Below are 25,814 nucleotides of genomic sequence, written 5' to 3'. Positions count from 1 at the left end.
TTCCCTAGGACTTGGGACAATAGGTATTAGGGAATGAATCACCACTTCTTGTGGGTTCAGGGCTGCTTCCTTAGCCACTTCCTCGGCTAATCTATTTCCCCTAACTTCTAGTTCATTTCCTTTCTGATGACCATTTACATGCACTACTGCTATTTCTCAGGGAAGTAATAGGGACTCCAAGACCCGTTTAATCAATTCTTCATGTACTAATTCTTTCCCTCGGCTATTGATCAGCCGTCGTTCCTGCCATATCTTACCGAAAGTGTGCACAACACCAAATGCATATTTAGAGTCAGTGTATACTGTTCCCTCTTTATTCTCTAATGCCCTAAGGGCTCTTTCCAATGCATAGAGTTCACAAGTCTGAGCTGACCACCCATTTGGCAACTGTCTTGCCTCCACCACACTACTGTTTGTCCCGTCTACGACTGCATACCCATTATGTCTTTTCCCTTCAGTCACCCGGGATGATCCGTCTATAAAAAGTCTAGCCCCTGCATGAAGTGGAACATCTCTCAGGTCCATGCGGACCTTAGTTTGGTATTCTATAATGTCAAAGCAATCGTACCCTGGATTCTGAGGAGAGTCTCCTTCCCCTTTCCAAAGAAAGGCAGCTGGATTTAAACAACTGTCAGTGACCAACAGTAGATCATCCTTTTCTATTAATATTGCCTCATATTTCAGAATCCGCGAGTCTGTCAACCATCGTCCAGCTTTTTGGTTTAGGATTGTTCTCACTTGGTGTGGAGTGCTTACTATTAGGGCTGCCCCAAATGTAAGCTTTCTGCTTTCCTCCACCAACAGTGCAGTGGCAGCCATGGCCTGCACACACTCAGGCCACCCCCGGGATACTGGATCCAGTAGCTTCGAAAGATATGCTACTGGTTATCTCATTCCTCCCCACCTCTGGGTCAATACTCCCAAAGCCGCTCCCTTATCCACGGTAGCAAAGAGGTGGAAAGGTTTATCTAGAGAAGGTAAGGCATGGATCAGATCTCTTTTGAGTTTCTCAACTAGGTCTTTTTCCTCATCATCCCAACTTAGACATTTTGGTTCCCCCTTTAATAGTTTGAGATGTAATTTCTTAGTCTTCTGTGCATAGGAATCAATCCACAATCTGCAATAACCCGTTAGACCCAAAAAATTTGCGTAACTTCCGTTTAGTGCGGGGCAGTAGCATCCCCACTATTCCCTCTGTCCGTTCCGGGCTTATCTTTCGCTTTCCCTCACTAACTAAATGTCCCAAGTATTTCACTTCTTGCTCCACATATTGTAGTTTGTTTTTAGATACTCGCAGTCCCTGCTGACCCAGGAAATTCGATAATTTGTTAGTGGCTTCTACTACTCTTTCTCTTTTTTTTCCTGTTACTAAGAGGTCGTCTACATACTGCAACAGGGTAGTCCCCTTGGGGCTGCTAAATTTCTCCAAAATTTGTTCTAACATCTGTCCAAATAAATTCGGGGATTCCGTAAACCCCTGGGGAAGCACAGTACACCGGTATTGCTGTTTCTGTCCTGTCTTAGGGTCATCCCACTCAAAGGCAAACAAATTCCTACCTTCCTCTGCCAAGGGACAAGCCCAAAAGGCATCCTTTAAATCTATCACACTAAACCATTTGTGGTCATGAGGGATCTCACTTAATAAGGTATAGGGGTTTGGCACCACTGGGTGCCTGATCTGTACTGTTCAATTTAATGTTCTCAAATCCTGCACCAATTGATAAGTTCCATCGGATGTCCGCACTGGTAGAATTGGGATATTATAAGGAGACATACATGGCTCCAACAGTCCATCTCTAATCAATCCTTCAATTACTGGCAGCAGTCCTCGTTTACCTTCTATGGAAATGGGATATTGTCGCTCACAGACAACGTCCCCTTTTCCTTTTTTTAAAATTTACTTCAAGGGGAGGGATCTGTAGTTTTCCACAATTCCCTTCCCTAGCCCATACAATAGGGTCTATCTCTCTCTCCACATCCTCTGTCAACATTGCCTTTGTACAACTAATTCTTTTTCCTGAATTCCAATCCCCAGTCCTAAGAGGATAATTAAGTCTCTCCCTAATAAGTTACTTCCTATATCAGAGATATACAACAGTTCCCCTGTGATCCTATCCTTAGGACCTTCTGTCATCATAGGTTCAAATACTGGAACAGTAAATCCTTCCCCTTTTACCCCCGAAACAGTAATTGACTGTGTTGACATTCCTACTTTCTTTGGTTTAAAATTCAGCGATGACTGTGCTGCCCCGTATCTACTAGGAAGACTACCTCTTCCCTACAGGGTCCCACCTTCAGGTTTATCAAGGGTTCCTGGTGGGCCCCCGAGGGCAGGAACCCCTGACACCCCTATTCTTCATCAAAATTCATAAGTGGAATTGCCCTCTCTTCCCTTTTCAGAGCAGGACACTCCCGCTTAAAGTGCCCTATCTTTCCGCAATAATAGCATCCTGCCTGTGGAGACCTCCAGCTCTGCCCCTGTCGCTCGAACCCTCTATCAAACGCTCCCCCTTGTCCTTTCTGTCGGACATGCCGCCACCCACCGCTCCGGTTGGTCACTATTGGTTCCACTCTTTTCTTAACTACCTCATCAACCGCAGCTACCATCATTTTCACCTTCTGTTTCTGTCTCTCATCCTCTCTCTTTACAAACACTTTCTGTGCCTCTCTTAACAATTCATCTAATGGCTTTTCACTCCACCCTTCTATCTGCTGTATCTTTCTCTGTATGTCTGGCCATTCCTTTGTCACAAAATGTACTTTCAAAAGACCCTGTGCCACTGGGTCCTCAGGGTTCATTCCAGAATATTTCTGCATTGAGTCTCTTAATCTTTGAAGAAAGCTGAGGGAGTCTCACCTTTCTCCTGTCTAACTTCAAAGGCTTTAGTCAAATTCTGTGACTTCGGAACTGCCTCTCTTATTCCTTTTAGAATCAGGTCTTTCAATTCCCTCATTTCTTCTCTCTGCTCCGGATTTTGATTTTCCCACTGGGGGTCTCTGAGGGGAAACTTCACCTCTCCCTGTCCAGCATCTCCATCTCCAATGGGGTGTTCCCTGTCCCATATTTTAATGGCTGCTCCCCATATAAGTCCCCTTTCTTCCCCAGTAAATAGTATATTCAAAGTAGACATTAACTCAGCCCAGGTATACAGACTGGGCCCCAAAAATTGATCAATTTGTTCAGACAACCCTACCGGATCCTCAACCAGGACCTTCATTTCTTTTTTAAATGTTCTGACTTCCCCACTGCTGAGGGGGACACTTACAAACCCAATCTCTTTGTCCCCTATTGGTACCTCCCGAAGGGGATAAGTCATTACGTTCTTCCCCTTTTTCTTTTTTAAAGAAATATTGCAATATTTATAGCTCCCCATAACTTCAAACACCAATTCATCAATTCATGCTTGACTAACTTTAAAGCCTGTTCCAAACTTGTAAATATATTTATATATTTACATTCATTTATTCAGTATTTAATATTCAAATTGTAAAATGCATACAGTTCTCAATTTTGAAATCCACTGTAATCACCCAGTTTTAGTCCCTTAATTTAAATCCAAAATTAGTTTTCTTAAGTAGTGCTGACCAATCATTGCTCAAGTACAATACTATAGGTCGTGAAATAATCAGAGCTGCCTTAAAAGAATTTGTCTATTCACGTTAAAAAAAAAACTTCTAATGCATGAACAATGGCCGAATCCAAGGTCACAGATATTAACCAAAGAATTTTGTTTTTACTACAATCTAATGTTGAACTGAAACTTCAACTGTCCTCCATAAATCGCTTTCATGTAAAGATAAAAGAGATTAGTTAGAAACTGATAGTAAGGCAGTCATGACCTGTAAGAAGAACATTCTTTTTTTTCATAATCTCTATAGAATCCTTAACCTTTAAAGAAATCATGTTAAGTTTCCATAATAAAAATCAGATTCAAAACAGTCCCGGAACTCAAACTCCAGGGAATAAAACGCAAACATTCAATCACCAACAAACAAATGTGTATTCAAACCAAATCACAAAGGGTTAAACTTTCTACCAGCTGTACAGCTCTTTTCATTCTCTCTCTCTCTCTCTCTCTCACTCATTGACAAATAAATTCAGATATTTACAAACCCAGTCTTTGTCCAACCTGTATTTTGGCCAGAAGAGGCGGGACGAAGAATGGATTCCTTAGTCCATACGAAGCAACAATATTTAATCATCTTTTTCCCTTGTACAAGTATTATTTTGCCAATTCCACAACATCCTCCCCAAAGGACTTTCTGGAGGTATGTTGTAAGGGACCCCGCCTCCATTCCCATTGCTTTTTCCTTCTTTTGTTTTCCCGGAGGCTTTTTCCTTACCCACGGCACAACCCATATTGAGTTCCTTCGTTAGTCCCTTATTAACTACTAAAACTCAATCCCGGCCACCAAGGCAATACTTAAAAGTCAGGTTTCTTACCTTGGTCTGTCCACAGAGTTGCCTGGCCCCTTGTCGCCGTGTTTACTATCGAACGCCTATCCCTGTCTGATTCAGATGTCTCTCTTATGGGATTCGTACCAGTCGCCCAAGGGAGCAGACCAAACCAGGACACGAGACCGCTCCTCAATGGGGAACAGGACGTGTCTTCCCAGTGTCCAAGGCCAGCCACACCCCCCGGTAATGGAAAATAAAATCCTGGACAGCCCCCAATTGTGAGAAACAAAGCTCACACACCTCAATAATTTCAGTCTGAGACAAAATCTGAATCAGCAGTGTCCTTTATTTTACACTTGCAAGTGGGTGAGATGTCCAGTGCCTATAAGGCAGAGGACATACACACACCAAGTTCAATTTATACATAATATTTATATGATTTGATGTCTTTTATTTTACATTGCTCCTCCCCTGCTTACATCTTCCACTTCCCTAAGACCGGCCCCCATTACCCCTGTTTATCTCTTGCCTTATCCGGCCTTGTCTGTGACAAAATGCTTATTCCTGGCTTCACAAGGCTGTTTGACCTCATCCTGCTGTAGGTCATTGTTAGGCATATTCTTTCTTCATCATTATCTACCCCCTTCATCTGTGCCTTTCCCGAGGCTGTTCTGATCCCTATGACCCTTTTAATTGGGGTTTGTTCCTGTGTTTTTGTAAAAGTGGGAAGCAGATGTTTATACCTACTGTTTGTACAGGCATATCTAGCTTAACTTCATCCCCTCACCACATCTTATCTATTTGCCCGTAATGTCTGCCATTGTTTTACTGGCACATCTCATTCTGACATACAATTTTAGCTAAGACTGAAACAATTATATATTTCCTCCACATTGTTTCCATTCTGTTGACTCAGCTCGTGGCTAAAACAATTACACACTGGTGTGAGTTCATTTTACTTTGTAAAATGGAATTGCAGAAGTAACATTAATTTACCTATATCCCACACTGATATTAATGGCATTGTCTCATTTGAGGATGATGACGAGTCTGACTAACAAACCGTTTCATGTAGTCACCCAATTTAATTAAAATTTTCTTTAACTTAATTAAAGAAAATAACTCTGGCATTCTAAGATTTGTACAATTTGTTTATAAGATTTATTTATACGTCCATTGCTCTCGATGTGGTCTCTGCCACATTGGGGAGACTGGACGCCAATTTGCAGAACATTTCAGGGAACAGCTGTGGGACGCCAAAACTAAACGACCCCACCGCCTTGTGGCTGAACGCTTTAACTCCCCCTCCCAATCCATCAAGGACATGCAAGTGCTCTGCTGCCTCCCCCTCCAAGCTCTAGCTACCTGACGCTTTTAGGAAGAACACCTCGTCTTCTGCCTTGGGACGCACTAACTGCATAGGATCAATGTAGATTTCACCAGTTTCCTTATTTCCACCCCCCCCCCCCCCTCCACCCACCCCCACACCACACACCTTGTCCCAGATCCAGAGTTGAAAAATGTGGTGCTGGAAAAATGCCGAGAGGCCATACCTCTAGGAATTCCCTGGCTGTTCTCTGGCATGGCACTCATCCACAGATTCTATCAACAAACACATTGACCTGGACCCAATATACCGGCCACTGCAGTGGACAGTTGGAACTGACAACCGGAAGCGGCAGAGACAAACCACTATAAATGCTGGAGGAAACAATGCAGAAGCACTTCACAGGAGGCTCCCAAGCACTGAGGATATCACCTAGACAGGAGATGAAACGTCTGCAACACAAATTCCCAGCTCAGCGAACAGAACCACAACAATGAGCACCCGAGCTACAAATCTTCTCACAAACTTTGAATTGAGCATAGGAGTTGGGATATCCTGTTGCAACTGTCACACACGTCACACATGTCACACAACACAAGGCATGGTCCTTCTCTGACTGACCATCCCTTTAATTGTAATATTCAGGAAAGATGCCTTACTTCAACAAAGATGTGCTGAGCTCACAGATGTTTGAACAGAGAAAGGGAATTGCAGTCTGGGGTGAAGCTCAATCTTCATTCAGAGAGAGAGAGGAGCAGCAGTAGCTTCAGAAGCTCATTGTCCAACTTGTGCATTCAGACAATAGGGGGGCTCTTCTGGGCAAAATCTGGGAGTGAAGCAATGTCTCCCCCTTTCCATTCCTTATCCTGGGAGGGAGAGAGAAGGGGGGAAGCACTGTTCACTTGCAGCAACAGGAGGCAGAGAGTATGAATCCAAGCAGGGAGCAGACACTGCAGTCAGCTTCAGTTGGCTTCTTCTGGAAAATTGTGTGCAATTCTGGTCTGCCTCCTATCGGAAGGATGTTGTGAAACTTGAAAGGATTCAGAAAAGATTCACAAGGCTGTTGCCAGGGTAGGAGGGTTTGAACCACAAGGAGAGGCTGAATAAGATGGGGCTGTTTTCCCTACAGCATCGCAGGCTGAGTGTGTGTTTTTTAAAGAGGTTTATAAAAACTTGGGTGTGGATGGGGTGAATAGACAAGGTCTTTCCCCTGGGATAGGTGGAGTGCAGAACTAGAGGGCATAGGTTTAGGGCAAGAGGGGAAAAATTTAAAAGGGACCTTGCAGTCAACCTTTTTTTGCAGAGGGTGATGAGTGTATGGAATGAGCTGCCAGAGGAAGTGGTGAAGGCATCTGGATGGGTATATGAATAGGAAGGGTTTAGAGGGATATGGACCAAGTGATGGCAAATGGAACTAGACTAATTTTGGATATCTGGTCGGCATGGACAAGTTAGATTGAAGGGTCTGTTTCTGTGCTTTATGTCTCTGACTCTATGACTGGTGAAAAGCGTTGGCATTCGTCGAAACATTTATGCAACAGAAAATTATAAGAGGGTAAAGATAAGCCTCACGTTATTGATCCATGAATCCTGGTGTAGTATGGATGTATTTCCAGTAATAGAGTCAGTGTGGCATGGAAGGAGTCCAAAAGACGGCTTCTTTTACAAAAAGTCACACTTAAAACTTAAATCTGAGTCTTCTGGAAATGTAAGACAATCGTGCGTTAATATAAGACAGATAAGTCTGGGGTATATGTTACGTATTTGATGGAATGTTTATGGCTCTAAAAGCCTGATTTGCAGTTGTTTCTGAGCTCATAATATTGTACTGCAGAATATTGTATATCTTCAGTAAGAACGTCAATACTGCATGATAGATGTTCATTCAGCAACTTGAGTGAACTCTTCATGGAGTATGCAATCCACCACATTACCCTGCTGTATACATTTACATATAGATCAGCACAAAGATCTTGGGTATTAAGAGAGGAAAGAATGTTCCACAGAAACTAGAATTGTGTGTTTTGATTTTCTATTGTGGACTGACAGCGATGACCTTTGCAATCTCTTTCCACAGGAATATTACAAGAGAAGAATTTGGAGGCAGAAATCTCAGACCAAACATCACATCGAAGTCTGACAGTCGCTTGATTCACCAGGACTTGGATATTGATGGCCTTGAAAACAAAGGGGAGAAGGTCTGCCTGCTTTGTTAGGTTTTAAACGTCAGTGTGACTGGAAACTCAGAGTCTCACACACCCACACACCAGAGCAGTGACTGGAATATGCTTTACAGACTGAATGAGAGTCCTCCAATTATCAGCGGGTTCACCAGTAACACCACACACATGCTGTAAGAGTGAGCGAGTTTCAACTGATTGTTGAACCTGGAGAAATACAAGGACACCTGCACCATGGAGAAATCATGAAAATGTAGGAACGGTTTCCCTTCCTCGCCTGCCCGATATTCATCAGCATTTATACACCAGGCAGCGGCCATTCACCTGCATTCAGCACGGGAAAGGCTTCACTCAGTCGCATCACCTCTTGGTCCGCACCGGGGAGAAACTGCTCATCTGCCCTGTATGCTGAAGCAGATGTAGGACATTTTTTATCCTGGATGGAGCATTCTGCAGGTATACCTGAAATAGATACATTTGTCTCTGTCCCATTGAGTCTCCAGCACAGGGCCAGGCCAAGCTGCTCAATTGGTCTCTGTGTTTATTCTCCACCTGAGCCTCCATCCACCCCTCTTCATTGCTCCCCCATCTCCCCTCCATCAGCATAAAGGTATCCCCCACTTTTCCAAAGTTCGCTTTACACTACTTCACTTTTACAAAAGACCTACATTAATACCTACTCCCACAAACCGAAAGAAATCTGAAGAGGATTGTCGTTTTTACAAAGAAAGGCATAATACAAATTAACTCATGGTAATTGCTTCTTCGATTTAGGCCATTTCGGCTTATGAAAGGAACACTCTACTTTCAAAAAGTGGGGGAAAGCTGCATCAATACAATACAGCACAATCTCAGGCCCGTCTCACTTGGTTTAGGCACACACACACCCTCAAGCCTGTGCTAATTCTTAATCCTTACTTAGACCTGCTATTTATTGCCCATGTGTGGGTTCTGTTCCTCTGTTCACCTCCCGTTCATGTGTTTATCAAGATACACCTTAAACATTGTTAAGGTGCCTGCTTCCACTACCTGCACTGGCAGTGCGTTCCAGGAACCCCCACCACCCTTCTGTGTGATTTCCCCACCCTCACCACCTCTCCCCCAAACAGTCCCCCGCTCACCTTGAACCTGGGCCCTCTTTTAGTTGACCTTTCCACTTTGGAGGGGAAAAAAAACGCCTCTGACTATCACAGAATCCCTCCAGCGTGGAAACAGACCATTCAGCCCAACAAGTCAACACCGGCCCTCTAAAGATTAACACAGGGAGACCCGTTCCTTACCCCTATTAGCTACATTTACTCCTGACTAATGCACCGAACTTACACATCCCTGAACACTGGGGCAATTTACACACAGACAATCCAACTTAACCTGCCTCTCCCTGGACAATATGGGTAACATAGCATCGCTAATCCACCCTAACCTATACATGTTTGGATTTTAGGAGGAAGCCGGAGCAGCCAGAGGAAGCCCACGCAGACACGGGAGGTGGGGTGCAGGGATAATGTGCCAACTCCACACAGCTAGTTGCCTGACACTAAAATCTAACGCAGGTCCCTGGCACTGTGAGGTGTCAGTGCGAACCGCTGAGCTACCCTGCCACCCCTGTCCAGCCAATCTGTGTCTCTCATCATTTTGTCGAGGTCTCTTTTCAGCTTCTGTTTTTCCAAAGAAAACAATCCAGGTTTATGCCTCCTCTGCTCGTAACGAGAGCCCTCCAGACTAGGCAATGTCCTGGTGAACCTTGTCTGTATCCTCAGCCAGAGCACCCACATCCTTCCAGTAGCACAGTGACCAGAACTGCACACAATATTCCGAATGTGGCCAGAATAAACAGCTGTAATGTAACTCTTACACTCAAGGACACGTGCTGTGTACCTTCTTGACCACCGTGCCCACCTGCATTACCACTATGCCCAGATCCCTCTGTATGCCAGTGCTCCTGTGTGTTCTGCCATTTATCATACAATTCTCATATTTCCTTCATCTCTATCGAGCTTCACTTTAACTGTCTTTCTCTCTTCATCTCTTTTCCCCCCTCCTCAAATCAGCATACCATAAGACCACAGGAGCAGAAATTAGGCCATTCAGCCCATTGAGTCTACTTCGCCATTCAATCACGGCTGATACGTTTCTCAACTCCATTCTCCCCGAACTCCTTGATCCCCTTGATACTCAAGAGCCTAGCTATCTCAGTCTTAAATATACTCAGTAACTTGGCCTCCGCAGCTTTCTGTGGCAGTGAATTTCATAGATTCACCATACTCTGGCTGAAGAAGTTTCTGTCCCCTCTGTTCTAAAGGGTCTTCCCTTGACAGGAAAGCTGAGCCCTCAGGTTCTAGTTTGTCCTACCAATGGAAACATCTTCCCAACATCCACACCGTTCATTATTCTGTAGGTTTCAATTAGATCCCACCCCAACCCCCTCCTTCTGAACTCCATGAAGTATAAACCTAGAGTCCTCTAATGTTCTTATGTTAAATTTTTCATTCCTGGACCATTCTTTTGAACCACCTCTGAACACGTTCCAGGGCCAGTACATTCTTCCTGAGATATGGGGCCCAAATCTACATACAGTACTCCAATTGTGGCCTGACTGGAGCCTTACAGAGCCTCAGAAGTACATCCCTGCTTTTATATTCAAGTCTGATCAAAATAAATGCCTTCATTGCATTTGCCTTCCTAACCACTGACTCAACCTGCAAGTTTACCTTGAGAGAATCCTGGAGTAGAACTCCATAGTCTCTTTGCACATCAGATTTCTGAATTTTCTCCCCATAATCCTTCTGTTCCAGAGTAGCAGCAGAGATTTCCAGACACCTCGATTGTTTTCAGGGATACCAAGGGATCTTGGGAATTGCCACTATCGCAAGAGGAGGCAGAGGGGAATGTGGTGTGGTCCTTTAAACTGCAGAACTTTCCAAACTCCCTGAGTCAGCAGGAACTCTTTCTGGACCAAGAAACAAAAGGGCCACTGAGAAACTGCTACATCAGAAGATCTCAGAGGCAGAAATTAGGCCATTCAGCTCATTGAATGGTGGAGCTGACTTAATCATTCTTAAGTATCAAGGGTTACGGGGAGAATTGGGTTGAGGAACGTATCTGCAATGATTGAATAGTGGAACAGACTGAATGGCCTAATTTCTGCTAGTTAACCATCCCTGGGAAGAAGGACGCAAAACAACAAACTGTTTCCTGGGACAGATGAGCTAAGTGTTTAATAACCTCATGACAAAAGGACAATTAAGTTTGTCTGTGGAAGGAAGGCCCTGACATAAAAGGGTTTTTTGCAGGAAAGGCTGTATCAAACAAAGCACTAAACCTCGAGGATAAGAAGGTAAGCTACAGACCAGAGATCTCCAGAAGTGTGGGGAGGTGGTGTTAGAATCGAAAGAAACATCACATCACAGATTTGAAAGTGAGGAATCTCCACCAGAATTCAACCTCAGAATGATGTAGCAGCAGTACTTGGAAGAAGAATGCTGCATTGAATCCCTGACCACTTCCAGAGACATAAACTGTTGGTGGAAACTCAGTTAAATTCAGCCATCAATTGGGAGATAGCCAAGTTGTGAGTGAGGTTGAACTTGGTTACTTGAGGAGTTTTATTTGTGTTGTTACATACAACAAAGTGTAAATCATTGTTTCAGCAGTTAATTGTGTGCAGTTTCTGAGTTAAGAGCCAAATTAAGGTGATTCACCCACAACCACAGTGAGAGGCTGCGATTCATGTTGACTCCATTGTATTCAGCAGTACATCACGTCAATACTCTTATAAAGCGAAGGCTGACAGCACCGCCTTTCTCAAACAGAAACACCCAGAGGAGCGTGTCGCCCAATAATCTGTAAAATTAGCATGAAAAGTGGTGTAACCTGCTCTAGTGATAAGAATAAATCCCCAACACTTTAAAATCAACAATCAGCAATTTATTTATCCAACTGTCACGGTGAACAAATGAATAAAACTATTAACAAACTGGATACAGGCCAGGAGGAGATGGGTGGCACTAGTTTAGTTGGGGATCATGGACTGGTTGGTCTGAAGGGTCTGTTTCCAGGCTGCATGACTCCATAGCACGGAATGAATGGGGATCCATCCCAAAGATGATAAAGGTTTCAAGCACCACCTTAGGCAAATGTGTGGACTCCCTCCAGATAACTGAGGGCAGTGGGGCACTGTGAGGGTCAGTAGATCAGTCAGCCAGCTAGTTCTCTCCAGGAGACTTGTCTCAAGAAAGGAAGTGGTTTCCTGTCCCATCAGCCAGATTATCCAGTTTGGATAATATTTGGTCCTCTTTCTCCAACAAAATATGTAGTCAGGGCAGTGTCTATAACAAATATGTTATTCAACTTGGAAGAGTGCTGAAGACATATACAAGGATGTTGCCAGGACTCAAGGGTCTGTGTAAAAGGGAGAGGTTGGACAAGCTAAGATATTTTTATTTAGAGCATTAGAGACTGAGAAAGGCCCTTAGAGAAATGAAGAGATCGTGAGAGGGTGAATGCACTCAGACTTTTACCCCAGGGTTGGGGATGTGAGGGCTAGAGGGCATCAGTTTAAGGTTAGAGGAAAAAGTATAAAAGGGAACGTGAGGGGCAACTTTATTTATGCAGACGGTGGTAGACATATGGAATAAGATGCCAGCGGAAGTGGTTGAGGTGGGTACATTAACAACATTTAAAAGGCATTGGACAAATACGTGGATAGGAAAGGTATGGAAGGAAATGGGCCAAGTGCAGGGAAATGGGCTTAGTGTTGATGGACAGTATCGCTTGAAGGAAATCTTTTTTTTAAGATTAGATTCCCTACAGTATGGAAACAGTTCCTTTGGCCCAACAAGTTCACACTGGCCCTCGCAGAGTAACCCAGCCAGACCCATTCCCTTATCCCTATTCCTCTACATTTACCCCAACTAATGCACCATACCTACACATCCCTGAACACTATGGGACAATTTAGATGGGCCAATCCAAACTAACCTGCACACCTTTAGATCGGGGAAGGAAACCGGAGCACTCAGAGGTAACCCATACAGATGTGGGGGGGGCATCGTGAAAGCTACACACAGATTGTCATCCCGAGGGTGGATTTGAACCCAGGTCAGCATCGTGAGGCAATGGTACTAACCACTGAGTCACCATGCCACCCCTGAGCCACATAGGTGGGCTTGCGGGGGGTGCGGGGGGTGGGGAGGAGGGGGGGATGGTGAGTCCAGCACAAAACAAAAAAACCCACTACACCCACTGTCAGAATGGGCAGGAGGTTCAGCCCTGTGGGTGACCCACTGCAGCGTCACTGGTGGAATCTGATTGTTGGATGCACTGGTGCCCCCGCTGGTGCCTCTGCAAGTTGCAGGACAATGTGAACCTCCGCCCACAGTCGGGGCAGGCAAACGGCTTCTCCCCGGTGTGGACCCATTGGTGGGCCAGCAGTTTGGAGGAGCGGGTGAACCCCTTCCCACACTCGGGGCAGCTGAATGGCCTTTCCCTGGTGTGGACCTGCCGGTGGGACAACAGGTCAGAGGAATTGCTGAAGGCCTTACCACACTCAGGGCAGGCGAATGGCCTCTCCCCTGTGTGGATTCGCCGGTGTCTCAGCAGGTCGGAGGAATTGCTGAAGGCCTTCCCGCACTCTGGGCAGCTGAAGGGCCTCTCCCCCGTGTGGACCCGCTGATGGGCCAGCAGGTTGGAGGATTTACTGAAGGCCTTCCCACACTCTGGGCAGCTGAAGGGCCTCTCCCCCGTGTGGACCTGCTGATGGGCCAGCAGGTTGGAGGAATTGCTGAAGGCCTTCCCACACTCTGGGCAGCTGAAGGGCCTCTCCCCCGTGTGGACCCGCCGGTGCCTCAGCAGGTTGGAGGAGTCGCTGAAGGCCTTCCCGCATTCGGGGCAGCTGAATGGCCTCTCCCCCGTGTGGACTCGCCGGTGCTTCAGCAGGTCGGAGGAATTGCTGAAGGCTTTCCCGCACTCGTGGCAACTGAAGAGCCTCTCCCCTGTGTGGAATTGCTGGTGGGTCTGGAGGTTGTCCACCCAAGTGAACCCTTTCCCGCATACGGAGCAGTAAGACGTCCTCTCACCAGTGTGTATATGCTGGTGGGCCAGCAGGACACAAGAGCAGGTAAAGCCCTTTGCCCGCTCGGGGCTGGAGAACGGCCTCTTCCCAGTGTGATTGCACTGATGAGCCGCCAGGACAGATGGGACACGGAAGCCCTTCCCACAGTCGCCACACTTCCATGGTTTCTCAACAGGTTGTGTTTCCTCGGGTTTCTCCATGGCCGAAGCTTCACCTGCACACACACGTGTACAACCCCGCCATGAATTCTTCTTTCCAGGCAGCAGAGTTGTTTCAGGCTCCACACCCAGTGCGCTGCAACAGTAGGGTCTTTCAACCAGTGCCCCCGTACTCAAACAGGAACCAAAAAGAAAGCTTTGCTCCTTCTCACAGAATCATAGTTGAAAATTGTTGCGGTCCTGATGGATTGAGTAACTGTCAGACACTGACGTGAAAGTGAGGACTGGAGACGCTGGAGAGTCAGAGTCAAAAACTGCGTCGCTGGAAAAGTGCAGCACGGCAAGCAGCATCAGAGAAGCAGGAGAATCAACATTTTGGCCATGAGCCCTTTATCTGTTGACTTTGAAACTTCTGTCTTCAGATAGTCTGTAAGAAAAGATTACAAAAGTCATCACTGCCAGTCCGGTTAAGAATGAGATATCAAGGCATTGACACTGACACCAGAGAGAAACTGTACATCTAGATGTGGCAAATGTTAGTGGCAAGCCAGAGTGATAGAGATATTAGGCACAGAAACAGACCCTTTAGTCTAATTCATCCATGCCAACTAGATAACCTAACCTCATCTCGGCCGATTTGCCAGCATTTGGCCCACATCGTCTAAACCCTTCCGAATCGTATACCCATCCAGATGCCTTTTAATGTCATAATTGTACCAGCACCCACCACTTCCTCTGACAGCTCTTTCCTTAAACACGCCACTTTCTGCATGAAAGACTTATCCCTTAGGTTCCTTTGTTAAGTTCTTTTGCTTGAGCTTCTTACACTGCAATACGCCAACTTCTGTGAACAACCAAACTTTATTAAGTACAGTACAAGCTGTCGAGAAACTCTTAACACTCTTCGCAATGGTACACAACAGTACCAAAAAACAAACCCCTTAAACAAAGTAAAACTGAAACAGAGGCTTACAGTTGAAGTTAGAAGGCCAGAAGGAGACAGTGTTAGCAGCCTTTCTCCACATAGTCCACTGCTTAACTCACCCAAACGAGACTTCAGCTTTCAGGACTGACCACTCCCCTTTCATTGTACAGGTCACTTCTAAAACAAAAACTTGGGCCTCAAGTCTCATCTGTTCACATATAACCAAAAATGCCTCCCAATACCGTTTTTCATCTCTGTACTAAACCAGTCGCTTTGGAGCCCGGATCGTTTTAATCACCCCTCTGATAATAAAAACTAAGGACACAGCATCCTTGAGAAGGACCAGCTTTTAGTAAAAGGACCAGCTTTGTGACAGAGGGATATAGGCCAAACACTGGCAGGTGGGATTAGATTAGTTTGAGAACACAGCATAGAGTAGTTGGACTGAAGGGACTGTTTCTGTGCTGTTTGACTCGGTAACTGTTCTGCAATGGTCTGAAAACCATTTTCTTGCCTTCCCCCATAAACAACCACTTCTTTGTTGATCCAAAATCAGATGAACTCAGCCTTGAATATATTCAATGATCCCATAACTGCAGGAAGACATCCCCACTTCTGGACTCAATTCCTCTTGCTAACATAACACCTGCTTTGCTCATTGCTTGCTGCTCCTACCTATCTGACAACTGGCATTGACTGGTATGGAAGGACACTGAGGCCCCTTTATACACATTTATGATGAAGGGCTCGTGCCTGTAACGCGGACTCTCCGGCTCCTCGGATGCTACCTCATCTGCTGTGCGTTTCGAGCACCACACTTTTTGACTCTGATCTCCAACATTTGCAGTCCTCATTTTCTCCACATCCCAATATATCACCATTTAAACAATGCATCTCCTTTCTGCTGTTTACCCCCCAACAGGGAATGCTATCACTTCACATCGTGGTACTGCATTTTCCATGAGTTTGCCAACTGAGACACAGACTTGGCCCAACTTTTCCAGAATCTGTCCCCTCCATAAATTGAGATTGAGTGAGAGAGAGAGAGAGAGACACACACACACAATAGGGGTGTCTCTGATTAGCAGGAGGACCACGCTCCTTCCGGTCCTCCAGGGCTTTCTATTGGCCCAACGCGCAGGTTTTGCTGACACCGGCGAACATGCGCAGTGTGTGTTGTCACCGAGGAGCATGCGCAAGATGCTGTGTGAAGTTGCTGGTGTTACTGACAGGATTTGTGCCCAAATGACAATCGGAGACAAGAAAGGCTGGAGTCACATTTTATATTTATCCTGCGGCTCGACATTTTATTCCTTTTGCATTTTATTTGACTACTCATCTTTTCCTCAGGATAGGGGACTCCCAAACTGGAGGGCATAGGTTGAAGGTGAGAGGGGAAAGATTTAAAAGGGACCTAAGGAGTAGAAAAAAAGTGTGAAAGTTAATTCCCCTCAAGAAGTGCCCTCTCCAAACCTGCACATCTTTGGATTGTGGGAAGAAACCGGAGCACCCAAAGGAATCCTACACAGAGAAGGTGCAAACTCCACTCAGACAGTTACCAGAGACTGAGATCAAACCCGGGTCCCTAGCGCTATAAGGCAGCAGTGCCAGCCACTGAGTCTGTTCAGAAAAAGCAGCAATTGATTTATATTAGGGTGAGAGGGGAAAGGATTAAAAGGGACCTAAAGGGCAACTATTTCACGCAGCGGGTGGTGCGTGGATTGAATGAGCTCCCAGAGGAAGTGGTGGAGGCTGGTACAATTACAATATTCAAAAGGCATCTGGATGGGTATATTAGATTACTTACAGCGTGGAAACAGGCCCTTCGGCCCAACAAGTCCACACCGACCCATTCCCCTACACCTAACACTGCGGGCAATTTAGCATGGCCAATTCACCTGACCTTCATATTTTTGGACTGTGGGAGGAAACCGGAGCACCCGGAGGAAACCCACGCAGACACAGGGAGAATGTGCAAACTCCACACAGTCAGTTGCCTTAGGCAGGAATTGAACCCGGGTCTCTGGCACTGTGAGACAACAGTGCTAACGACTATGCCACTGTGCCATCCACGGCAGGAAGGTTTGGACAGGAAGGTTTGGAGGGATATTGGCCAAGAGCTGGCAAATGGGCCTAGATTAATTTAGGATATCCGATTGGCATGGAACAAACAGTTTGTTTCCATGCTCCACTACTCTATGACTCTATTTCTACATAGTCAGAAATGTTATGACATGGACTGCACCCCCCACTAATTTAAACCCATAAAAGATTTACCCCATGTGGTATTGTGAAAATTCAAGAGGTAAGGAACTGTTTCTAAAAGTCACTATTTAAAGTTTTATTTAATGATCTAGCACACTAACTTGCAAGTGTTTAAATCTGCTGGGATTTTTAATACCCCCAAATCTATTCAAATCTGTCTAAACCAGTTCAAATCTCTGACGAAAGCCCCCAAATTTTACAACACTGGGTGCAACCTCCCCCACCTAATTTAAACCAGTAACATAGAGAAGGTTTAATCCATGCAGTAATCTGTGAAAATTCAAGAACCAAGAAACTATTTCCAAAGGTCAGTATTTAAAGTAAAAATTAACAACTTTATTTATTAAAGTCTAACGGAGAATAATTAATTAACAACTATTTACAACTCCTTTCTCTAACCTATCTTCTAACTTCCCCTGTATGATACCAGATCAATAAAAACCCCTGATTAAGATTTACCGAAAGATTCAAACTTCAAAACCAGCCAGCTGTTAAATCTTCTCTTTGTATCTTCCTCTGTAGATTTGCTCTCCAGGTCGGTGTCGATGTTTTTTCTCTGTGCAGACTCCTTGTCTGGACAGGTACCTCTCAGAGTTCTCACTAGCAGCCTACATTTGTTGGTCTTTTGGCAGTTCTCCTGTAACTGTTCAACTGTATTTTTTGATTTTGTACTCCAAAGCATCAAATCATTTCATTGGTGTTAATATTAGATTAGATTAAATTCCCTACAGTGTGGCACCAGGCCCTTCGGCCCAACCAGTCCACACCGACCCTCCGAAGAGTAACCCACCCAGACCCATTTCCCTTTGACGAATGCACCGCACACTACGTGCAATATAGCATAGCCACTTCACCTGACCTGCACATCTTTGAACTGTGGGAGGAAATTGGAGCACCCAGAGGAAACCCATGCAGACACGGGGAGAATGTGCAAACTCCACACAGACAGTCACCCAAGGCTGGAATCGACCCTGGTGGTGTGAGGCAACAGTGCTAACCAATATTCTCAAAATACTAAATTCAAACTTGATTGGAATTCAGTATTTTAGGGCAAGATCTAAATCGATTGGCCAAAATTGAGTATGTTTTTGTCTCCAGGCAACCCAGCTGTTCCACCAAATGTTAAATTATTACCTTGTTCAGAACGCTTGGTGCTATGTCAGGTGGTTCTGCTCACTTTTCAACTCTTGCACGTAGAATACACCAATACACCTTCTAACAGAACCAATTATTCAAGACTAGGAATCGGCCATTCACCCCTAACAGGCGAAAGTGAGTACTGCACATGCTGAAGATTAGAGTCAAGAATGTGGTGCTGGAAAAGCACAGCAGGTCAGGCAACATCCAAGGAGCAGGAAAATTGACATTTCGGGCAAAAGCCTCATTCACCCCGAACAGCCTGTCCTCAACTGCACATAGTTCAAAGCAAGTTTGAGAAAGATGGCTGCAGCTTTGTCTTAATATACAATTGAACATGCGTTCAAACTTTAATGCTGTTTCTGAATATATTATTTTATCTATTCTCAATTTGAAAGATCAGCCATTTCTCGTGCACCCCTATCTCCCAGGCAGTGTCATCACCAACCATTCTCTCTCTCTCTTCTGAGATGAGCTTGATACAGCGATCAAAGAGAGCTCGAGGCATGAGAAAGTTTAGTGGGAGTTGGAAGAGATACAGAATGGACAGGGTGACAGAGTGTGGGGGCCATTGAGAGACTGGGGGGAACAGAGGGTGGTGGGGGCAGAAAAGAAAGACTCGGGGGTCAAAGGGTGGAGGAGGAGAATGAGGGGGAGAGAGAGAAAATGGGGGGCAGAGAGTTGCGGGGCGAGAGAGAATGGATGGGGGCAGTGGGTGGGGAGAGAGACAGCACAATTCCCACCTTCCCCAGGACTGGGGCAGTGTCCCATGAACTGGAACCTACTCCTCCCACAGCAGTCATTTCTCAATCCACATATGGCTAAAGCAGGAGAATTATATAATCCCTGCAGGCCATTTCACCTATCAAATTCACACCAACCTTCCACACAGCATCCCACCCAGACTCATCAACTTACTCTACAGCCCTGCAATTCCCCATGGCTAACCCACTCTAACCTGCACATCCCTGGACACTTTAGCACAGCCGATCCATCCGAAACCGCAGATCCTTGGACTGTGGGAGGAAACCGGAGCACCCAGAGGTAACCCACGCAAACAGAAGGGGGAGAACATACCAAAGCTCACATAGACAGTCACGAGAAGGTGGAATCAAATCGCTTCTAACAATTCTCCCACACCTGCAAAACCCTGAGCACTATGGGTAATTTAGCAGGGCCAATCCACCCTAACCTGGGCAAAGATAAAAATCACATGACGCCAATCCAACAGGTTTATTTGGAAGCACTAGCTTTCGGAGCACTGCTCCTTCATCAGGTGGTTGTGGAGTATAAGATCATAAGACACTGAGTTTACAGCAAAACATTACAGAGTCATGCCACTGAAATGATACATTGAAGAAACCTGGATTGTAAAGTCTTTCATCTTTTAGAATGAATTGCTGGTGTCATTAATATGTAAATCCCAGAACTTCTTATAAGACACCTACTCGAGATAACTTAAGGCTTTATAAGAAAAGATGACAACTCAGCTCAGACAATGCATGAAAGGTGTGAGGCCAGAGTCTATCTGTATCCCAGTTTTTGAGTCAGACTGGTTCTATATCCAAAGTGGAATTTATAAAATATTCTATGTATTGTCTGCTTGCAGATTGTGCATTTTTTGAGCAAAATGGAATGTATCTGCAAATACAAATTCACCCCATAGACCTTGGTGTGTGTGAACACACACACACACACGAGAGAAAAAGTCTAGTTCCATACTGTATATCTCTATGTCTATTGCATAACAGATGCTTTATTTCTGTTGATGTAAATATTGTTATAAATCATAGCTGGGTACTAATACCTAGATGTAAGGGAGAGACAATTCTTCAATTAGGGCACTATAAGATTTTTGGCAGACCCCTATTTCTAGTTTACTTGCCAATGAACAGACACAAGCACCTATTTAATTCTAACTTTTCATCTTTTTTGTTATATTTTCTGGTATGATACTCTGTGTCTGGATGGTTGACAGGCTGGGAGATTGTGGGTTGGACTTTGACTGAATGATTTATTGTTCCGGAAGGTGTCAAAGGAGGTTAAAGCTTCAGCAGAAATGAAGCAGAGCTGAGAACGGACAACAACTGTGTGGGAACAGGGAGATCAATAGAGGACAAAGAAACCAGGACCTGAAATCCGAGCTGACACCAGACGACCCTGTGATCAGTGCTTTGATTAGCAGTGTCAACCCTCTACCTTTACCTAGCTTCCCATTCGACTTGAATGCCACAAATCCCCTCAATATTTAGGATCCAATCCTTGTCATCCTGAAGTCATGTCTCTGTAAGGAGTCCCAGATCAAAATCATTCTCTTCAATGTGTGCAGTCAATTCATTCACTTTTGTTACGTTGCAGCACTGTTACGACACAGGGTAACCCCCTCTGCTAAATTAGACCATCAACACAGAAATTATTCACCCCATGCAGTAATATAAATATTTAAAGTAAAAATTAACAACTTTACTCTTTATGTCCAACACAGAGTGTTAAAACTCACAAAAATGCCTGGTTTTATACTCCAAAACATCGGATCATTTTATTGGTGTTAATATTATCAAAATACTTAATTCAAACTTGATTGGACTTTGGTATTTTGGTGCAAAATTTAAACTGATTGGCCAAATTTGAATTAGTTTGTGCCTCATGGCAACCCAGTTGCTCTATTTGTGTTGACCAAATAATACAATCTCATCTTGTTTAGAACACTTTGTTCTGCTCGCTTTTTTAACTCTCTTAAAGGTACAGTACCTCTACCCCTTCATAACAAGCACACATTCAGATACTGACCTTTTAGTTTTATTGTTTGTAATCTTTTGAATCCAGTTTTAATTGCTGGTACGTTTATTCTCGTTGTTCCTTTCTATTGTTCTCTGACGTCCATTTTCCACATCACTACATTGCTCACCTGCCTTGATTTGGATTGGCCATACTAAATTGCCCACAGTGGCCAGGGATGTACAGGTTAGGTGGGTTAGCCAATGGGAAATGCAGGGTTATAGTTTTGTAGTAATAGAAGCAGGAGTAGGCCATTTGATCTATCCATCATCTCAGCTCTTCTTACTTGCATTATCCCGAACCCCTGATTCCCTAAGGGGTGAGGGTGGGAGGGGTGTATGAGCAGGATGCTCTTCGGAGGGGTCAGAATGGACTTGATGGGCTGAATAGCCTGCTTCCACACTGTAGGGCTTCTATGATTTACCGCAGTTCACAGCTCAGATCACAGCTCCCCGAATCTCCCACCTTCTGCAAATCGAAAGACAAATCCCACCCTGCCCTCTCATTTGTATGTTATCTAAATACTTAATCGTTTCTAGTGAACACAGCCCACACCTCCCTCTGCTGCCAGTCACCTTTACAATGCTGATGAAACAATGCCGATGAAACAATGCCATTCCTGCAGTACTGAAAACCGTAAGGCTTCTAACAATACCAGGTACACACAGCTCCTTCTGATGGACAGCATTGGAAATACAATGTTGGAGGCTGGCCGAAATGAGCAGTTTAACTCAAAAATCCACCTCACCCTTCACTGGGCACCCCAATCAGCACACTGTCCTTCCTGCTGGGAAGCCTTAAAGCACTTCACCCCCACAGTGCAATGAATTCCCACTTTCCACCAAAATCCTAGATGTACTCACATACTCAGTTGCTGTCTCACCAATGAAATACTTCATTGTCACTTCTTCTGCTTCCAGTAAAGGCAAAACATCTTTGAAAGCTGCTCTGAAAGTCCAGTCTTCACAACACTTCTGCTTTCATGCAAGATGATTAAAGTCATACAGTACAGAAACACAGCCTTCGGTCCAACTCATCCATGCCGACCAGATATCCTAAACTCATCTAATCCCATTTGCCAGCATTTGGCCTGTATCCCTCTAAATCCTTCTTATTCATTTACCCATCCAGATGCCTTTTAAATGTTGTAATTGTAGCAGCCTCCACCACATCCTCTGGCAGCTCATTCCAAACATGCACAACCCTCTGTGTGAAAAAGTTGCCCCTCAGGTCCATTTTAAATCTTTCCCCTTTCACGGTGAAACCTATGCCCTCTAGGTTTGGAGTCGCCTACCATGGGGAAAAGATTTTGGCTATCCAACCTATCTATACCCCTTATAAACTTTTGTAAGGTCACCCATCAGCCTCCAATGCTCCAGGGAAATTATCCCTGGCGTATTCAGCATTTTTCTATCGCTCAAACCCTCCAACTCTGCCTATATCTTTGTAAATCTTTTCTGAACCCTTTTAAGTTTCACAACATTCTTCCAGAGGAGGGCAACTGGAATTGCACACAGTTTTCCAAAAGTGGCCTAACATGACCTCCCAACCCCTGTACTCAATGCTCTGATCAATAAAGGAAAGTGTACCAAATGCGTTTTTCACAATCCTGTCTCTCTGCAATTCCACTTTCAAGGAATGATGAACCTGCAAGGACACTTTGTTTAGCAACACTTCCCATTAACCATGTAAGTCGTGCCCTGATTTGCCTTAAAAAGCGTAACACCTCACATTTATCTAAATTAACTCATTTTGCCATTCCTGGGCCCATCAGCCCATCCGATCAATTCTAATTTATATTGAACTTCGTTTCCTCTCTCATCCCCCAAAAGCTGAGAATCTCCATCCCACACACACTTCCTCCATTCTGACTTTGCTGAACCTAATTCCTGCTGTAACTCATCCTGAAGGGTGTGGTTCATGCTGATTAACAGGCCCACACTCGGGGAGGGGTGAGATCTAATTCAAACAGACAGAATTCTGAATGGCCTGGAGAGAGTGCACATGGGGAAGATGTTCCTATTGGTCGGAGAGTCTAGGACCCGAGGGCACAGCATCAGAGTAAAAGGAATATCTTTTAGAACAAAGATAAGGTGAAATGTTTTCAGCCGGTGAGTGGTGAATATGTGGAATTTATTGCTACAGAAGGCTGTGGAGGCCAGGTCACTGAGTAGATTTAAGATGGAGATAGATAGGTTCTTGAGTATCAAGGGGATCGAGGGTTACAGGGAGAAAGTGGGAGAATGGGATTGAGAAACTTATCAGCCAGAACTTAATAGTGGAGCAGCCCTGATAGGCTGAGAGGCCTAATTTCTGCTCCTGTGTTTTATGGTCTCTTGCTGTCCTGGACTAGGTGTGCGCAAATTGGGAGCAGGAATAGGCCATTTAGCCTGTCGAGCTTGCACCAGCATTGAACAGATCATAAGTAGATCTGAGAATACTGACGTAAAAGGTAAAAACTACAGATGCTGGAAACCAGAGTCTAGATTAGAGTGGTGCTGGAAAAGCACAGCAGGTCAGGCAGCTCCTCGGATTCTGCCTGACCTGCCATGAATATACCTACATTCAGGTCAATAAGCTGGAAATTTTTCCACTGGAGCAGAGGAGGATTATAAAATCGTGAGGGGTATAGATGAGGTGAATGGCCAAAATCCTTTCTCTAGGCTGGGGGTTCAAGACAACGGAGCAAATTTTGAAAGAGAGAGAGGAGAAAGATTTTGAATGGACATGACGGTCGCCATCCCCCCCCACCCCCCCCACCGAGAGTGGTTTGCGTGTGGAATGAATTTCCAGACAATGGGGTGGATGCAGATACAGTTAGAACATTTAAAAGACATTTGAATTAGTACATGAATGATGAAGTTTAATTTAAATAAGTGTGAAGTGCTGGATTTTGGAAAAACAAATCAAAGCAGGACGCAAACACTTTATGTTAAGGTCCTGGGGAGTGTTGCTGAACAAAGAGACCTTGGAGTGCAGGTTCATAGTTCCTTGAAGGTAGAGTCCCAGGTAGATAGGATAGTGAAGGCAGCATTTGGTATGCTTTCCTTTATCGGTTACAGCACTGAGTAAAGGAGTTGGGAGGTAGGTGATGTTGCAGCTCTACAGGAGATTGGTGAGGCCACATTTGGAATATTGCGTGCAACTCTGGTCTCCTGCCCATCAGAAGGACGGTGTGAAACTTGAAAGGGTTCAGAAAAGATTTACCAGCATGTTGCCAGATTTGAAAAAATTAGCTCTCGGGAAAGGCTGAATAGGCTGGGGCTGTTTTCCCTGGAGCGTCGGAGGCTGAGGCTGAGGTTTATAAAATCATGAGAGGCATGGATAGAGTAAATAGACAAAGTCTTCTCCTGGGGTGGGGGAGTGCAGAACTAAAGGTTTTGGGCGAACTGGGAGAGACATAAAAGAGATCTAAGGGAAGCCTTTTCACACAGTAGTGCATGTATGAAATGACCAGCCAGAGGAAGTGGTGGAGACTGGTATAATTACAGAATTTAAAAGGCATTTGGATTGGTATATAATAGAAGGGGTTCGAGGGATATGGGCCCAGGGCTGGCAAATAGACTAGATTAGGATAACTGGTAGGCATGGACAAATTGGACCGAAGGGTCTGTTTCAGTGCTGTACCTCTCTAGGACTCCAATATATAAGGTTCAAAGGGATATAGATTAAACACAGGCAGGTGGGTCCAGTTTAGTTTGAGAACATAGTCAGCATGGACTAGTTGGAGTGAAGGGTCTGTTTCTATAACTGATCTGTATTGGTCTTGCCTTCCCCCATAACCATCACTTCTTTGTTCAAAAATCAGATGAACTCAACCTTGGATATATTCAGTTACGCCCTAACTGCAGGAAGGCGCCCCACTTCTGAACTCAATTCCTCTTGCTAATATACCACTTGCCTTGCTCACTACTTGCTTCACCTGTCTGACAACTTGCACTGACTGGATTAGAAGGACGCAGAGGCCCCTTTGTTCATCCACACATCATTGCTGATGAAAGGCTCGAGCCTGAAATGTCAATTCTCCTGTATTTGCCATTGAAAAAATACCTGAACTAACTTTCCAAGAGTCTGTCCTCTCCCTGGATTCACTCCGTTTCCCTTCAGTTCCTGCAAGTCAACAGCTCAACCCCAGAATAGAAAAGGGGTTGAGAAAAGAGTGTGTTGTACTCACAGATGTTGGACAGAGGAAGGAAGTTGCAGTCTGGGGTGAAGCTCAATCTTCATTCAGAGAGAGAGGAGCAGCAGCAGCAATTTCAGAAGTTCATGGTCCTACTTCCGCATCCAGACGATGGGTTTGCTGTGATTGGCAGGAGGACCAGTCTCCATCCGGTCCTCCAGAGCTTCTCATTGGTCCATCAAAACAAGGTCACGGAGTGTTTCCCCTTGTTGCGTGAGCATGCGTAGTGCTTTGCTGACACCGTGACACATGCGCAGTATGGAAATGTTGGCATTACTGACAGATTTTCAAAGTTAAAAATCACACAATGCCACGTTGTTGCCCAACAGGTTTATTTGGAATCACTAGTTTTCGAAGCGCTGCTTCTTCATCGGTTGGTTGTGGAGCAGAAT

General features: G+C 44.9%; 2 protein-coding genes across 7 annotated transcripts in view; one reads left to right on the top strand and one right to left on the bottom strand.

Moving 5' to 3' along the window:
- LOC140460907 (uncharacterized) overlaps positions 1-11,825 on the top strand; it is a 43,846-nt gene extending 32,021 nt beyond the window's left edge. For both annotated transcript variants that reach the window (XR_011954388.1, XR_011954389.1), the window contains 2 exons: positions 7,804-8,362; positions 10,702-11,825. The gene's annotated coding sequence lies outside the window, so the exon portion shown is untranslated. The remainder of the gene's footprint in view (positions 1-7,803; positions 8,363-10,701) is intronic.
- On the bottom strand, positions 11,818-25,601 carry LOC140460914 (uncharacterized). Of its 5 annotated transcripts, none has more exons than XM_072555630.1 (2): positions 25,417-25,601; positions 11,818-14,564 (listed from the first exon to the last, which is right to left on the bottom strand). In XM_072555630.1, the coding sequence occupies exon 2, from the start codon at positions 14,177-14,179 to the stop codon at positions 13,172-13,174; it is 1,008 nt and encodes a 335-aa protein (XP_072411731.1). In that variant the 5' UTR covers positions 14,180-14,564; positions 25,417-25,601; the 3' UTR covers positions 11,818-13,171. The 5 variants fall into 5 exon arrangements, with proteins under 5 accessions (XP_072411731.1, XP_072411732.1, XP_072411729.1 ...); XM_072555631.1 differs by lacking the exon at positions 25,417-25,601 and adding an exon at positions 17,787-18,034; XM_072555628.1 differs by lacking the exon at positions 25,417-25,601 and adding an exon at positions 15,182-16,144.
- Between the last annotated feature and the right edge of the window lie 213 nt (positions 25,602-25,814).

This window comes from Chiloscyllium punctatum, chromosome 36 (genome assembly GCF_047496795.1).
Source record: "Chiloscyllium punctatum isolate Juve2018m chromosome 36, sChiPun1.3, whole genome shotgun sequence".
Taxonomy (NCBI): domain Eukaryota; kingdom Metazoa; phylum Chordata; class Chondrichthyes; order Orectolobiformes; family Hemiscylliidae; genus Chiloscyllium; species Chiloscyllium punctatum.
The sequence above is the reverse complement of the archived record's forward strand: the minus strand, read 5'-3'. Positions and strand labels throughout refer to the sequence as shown.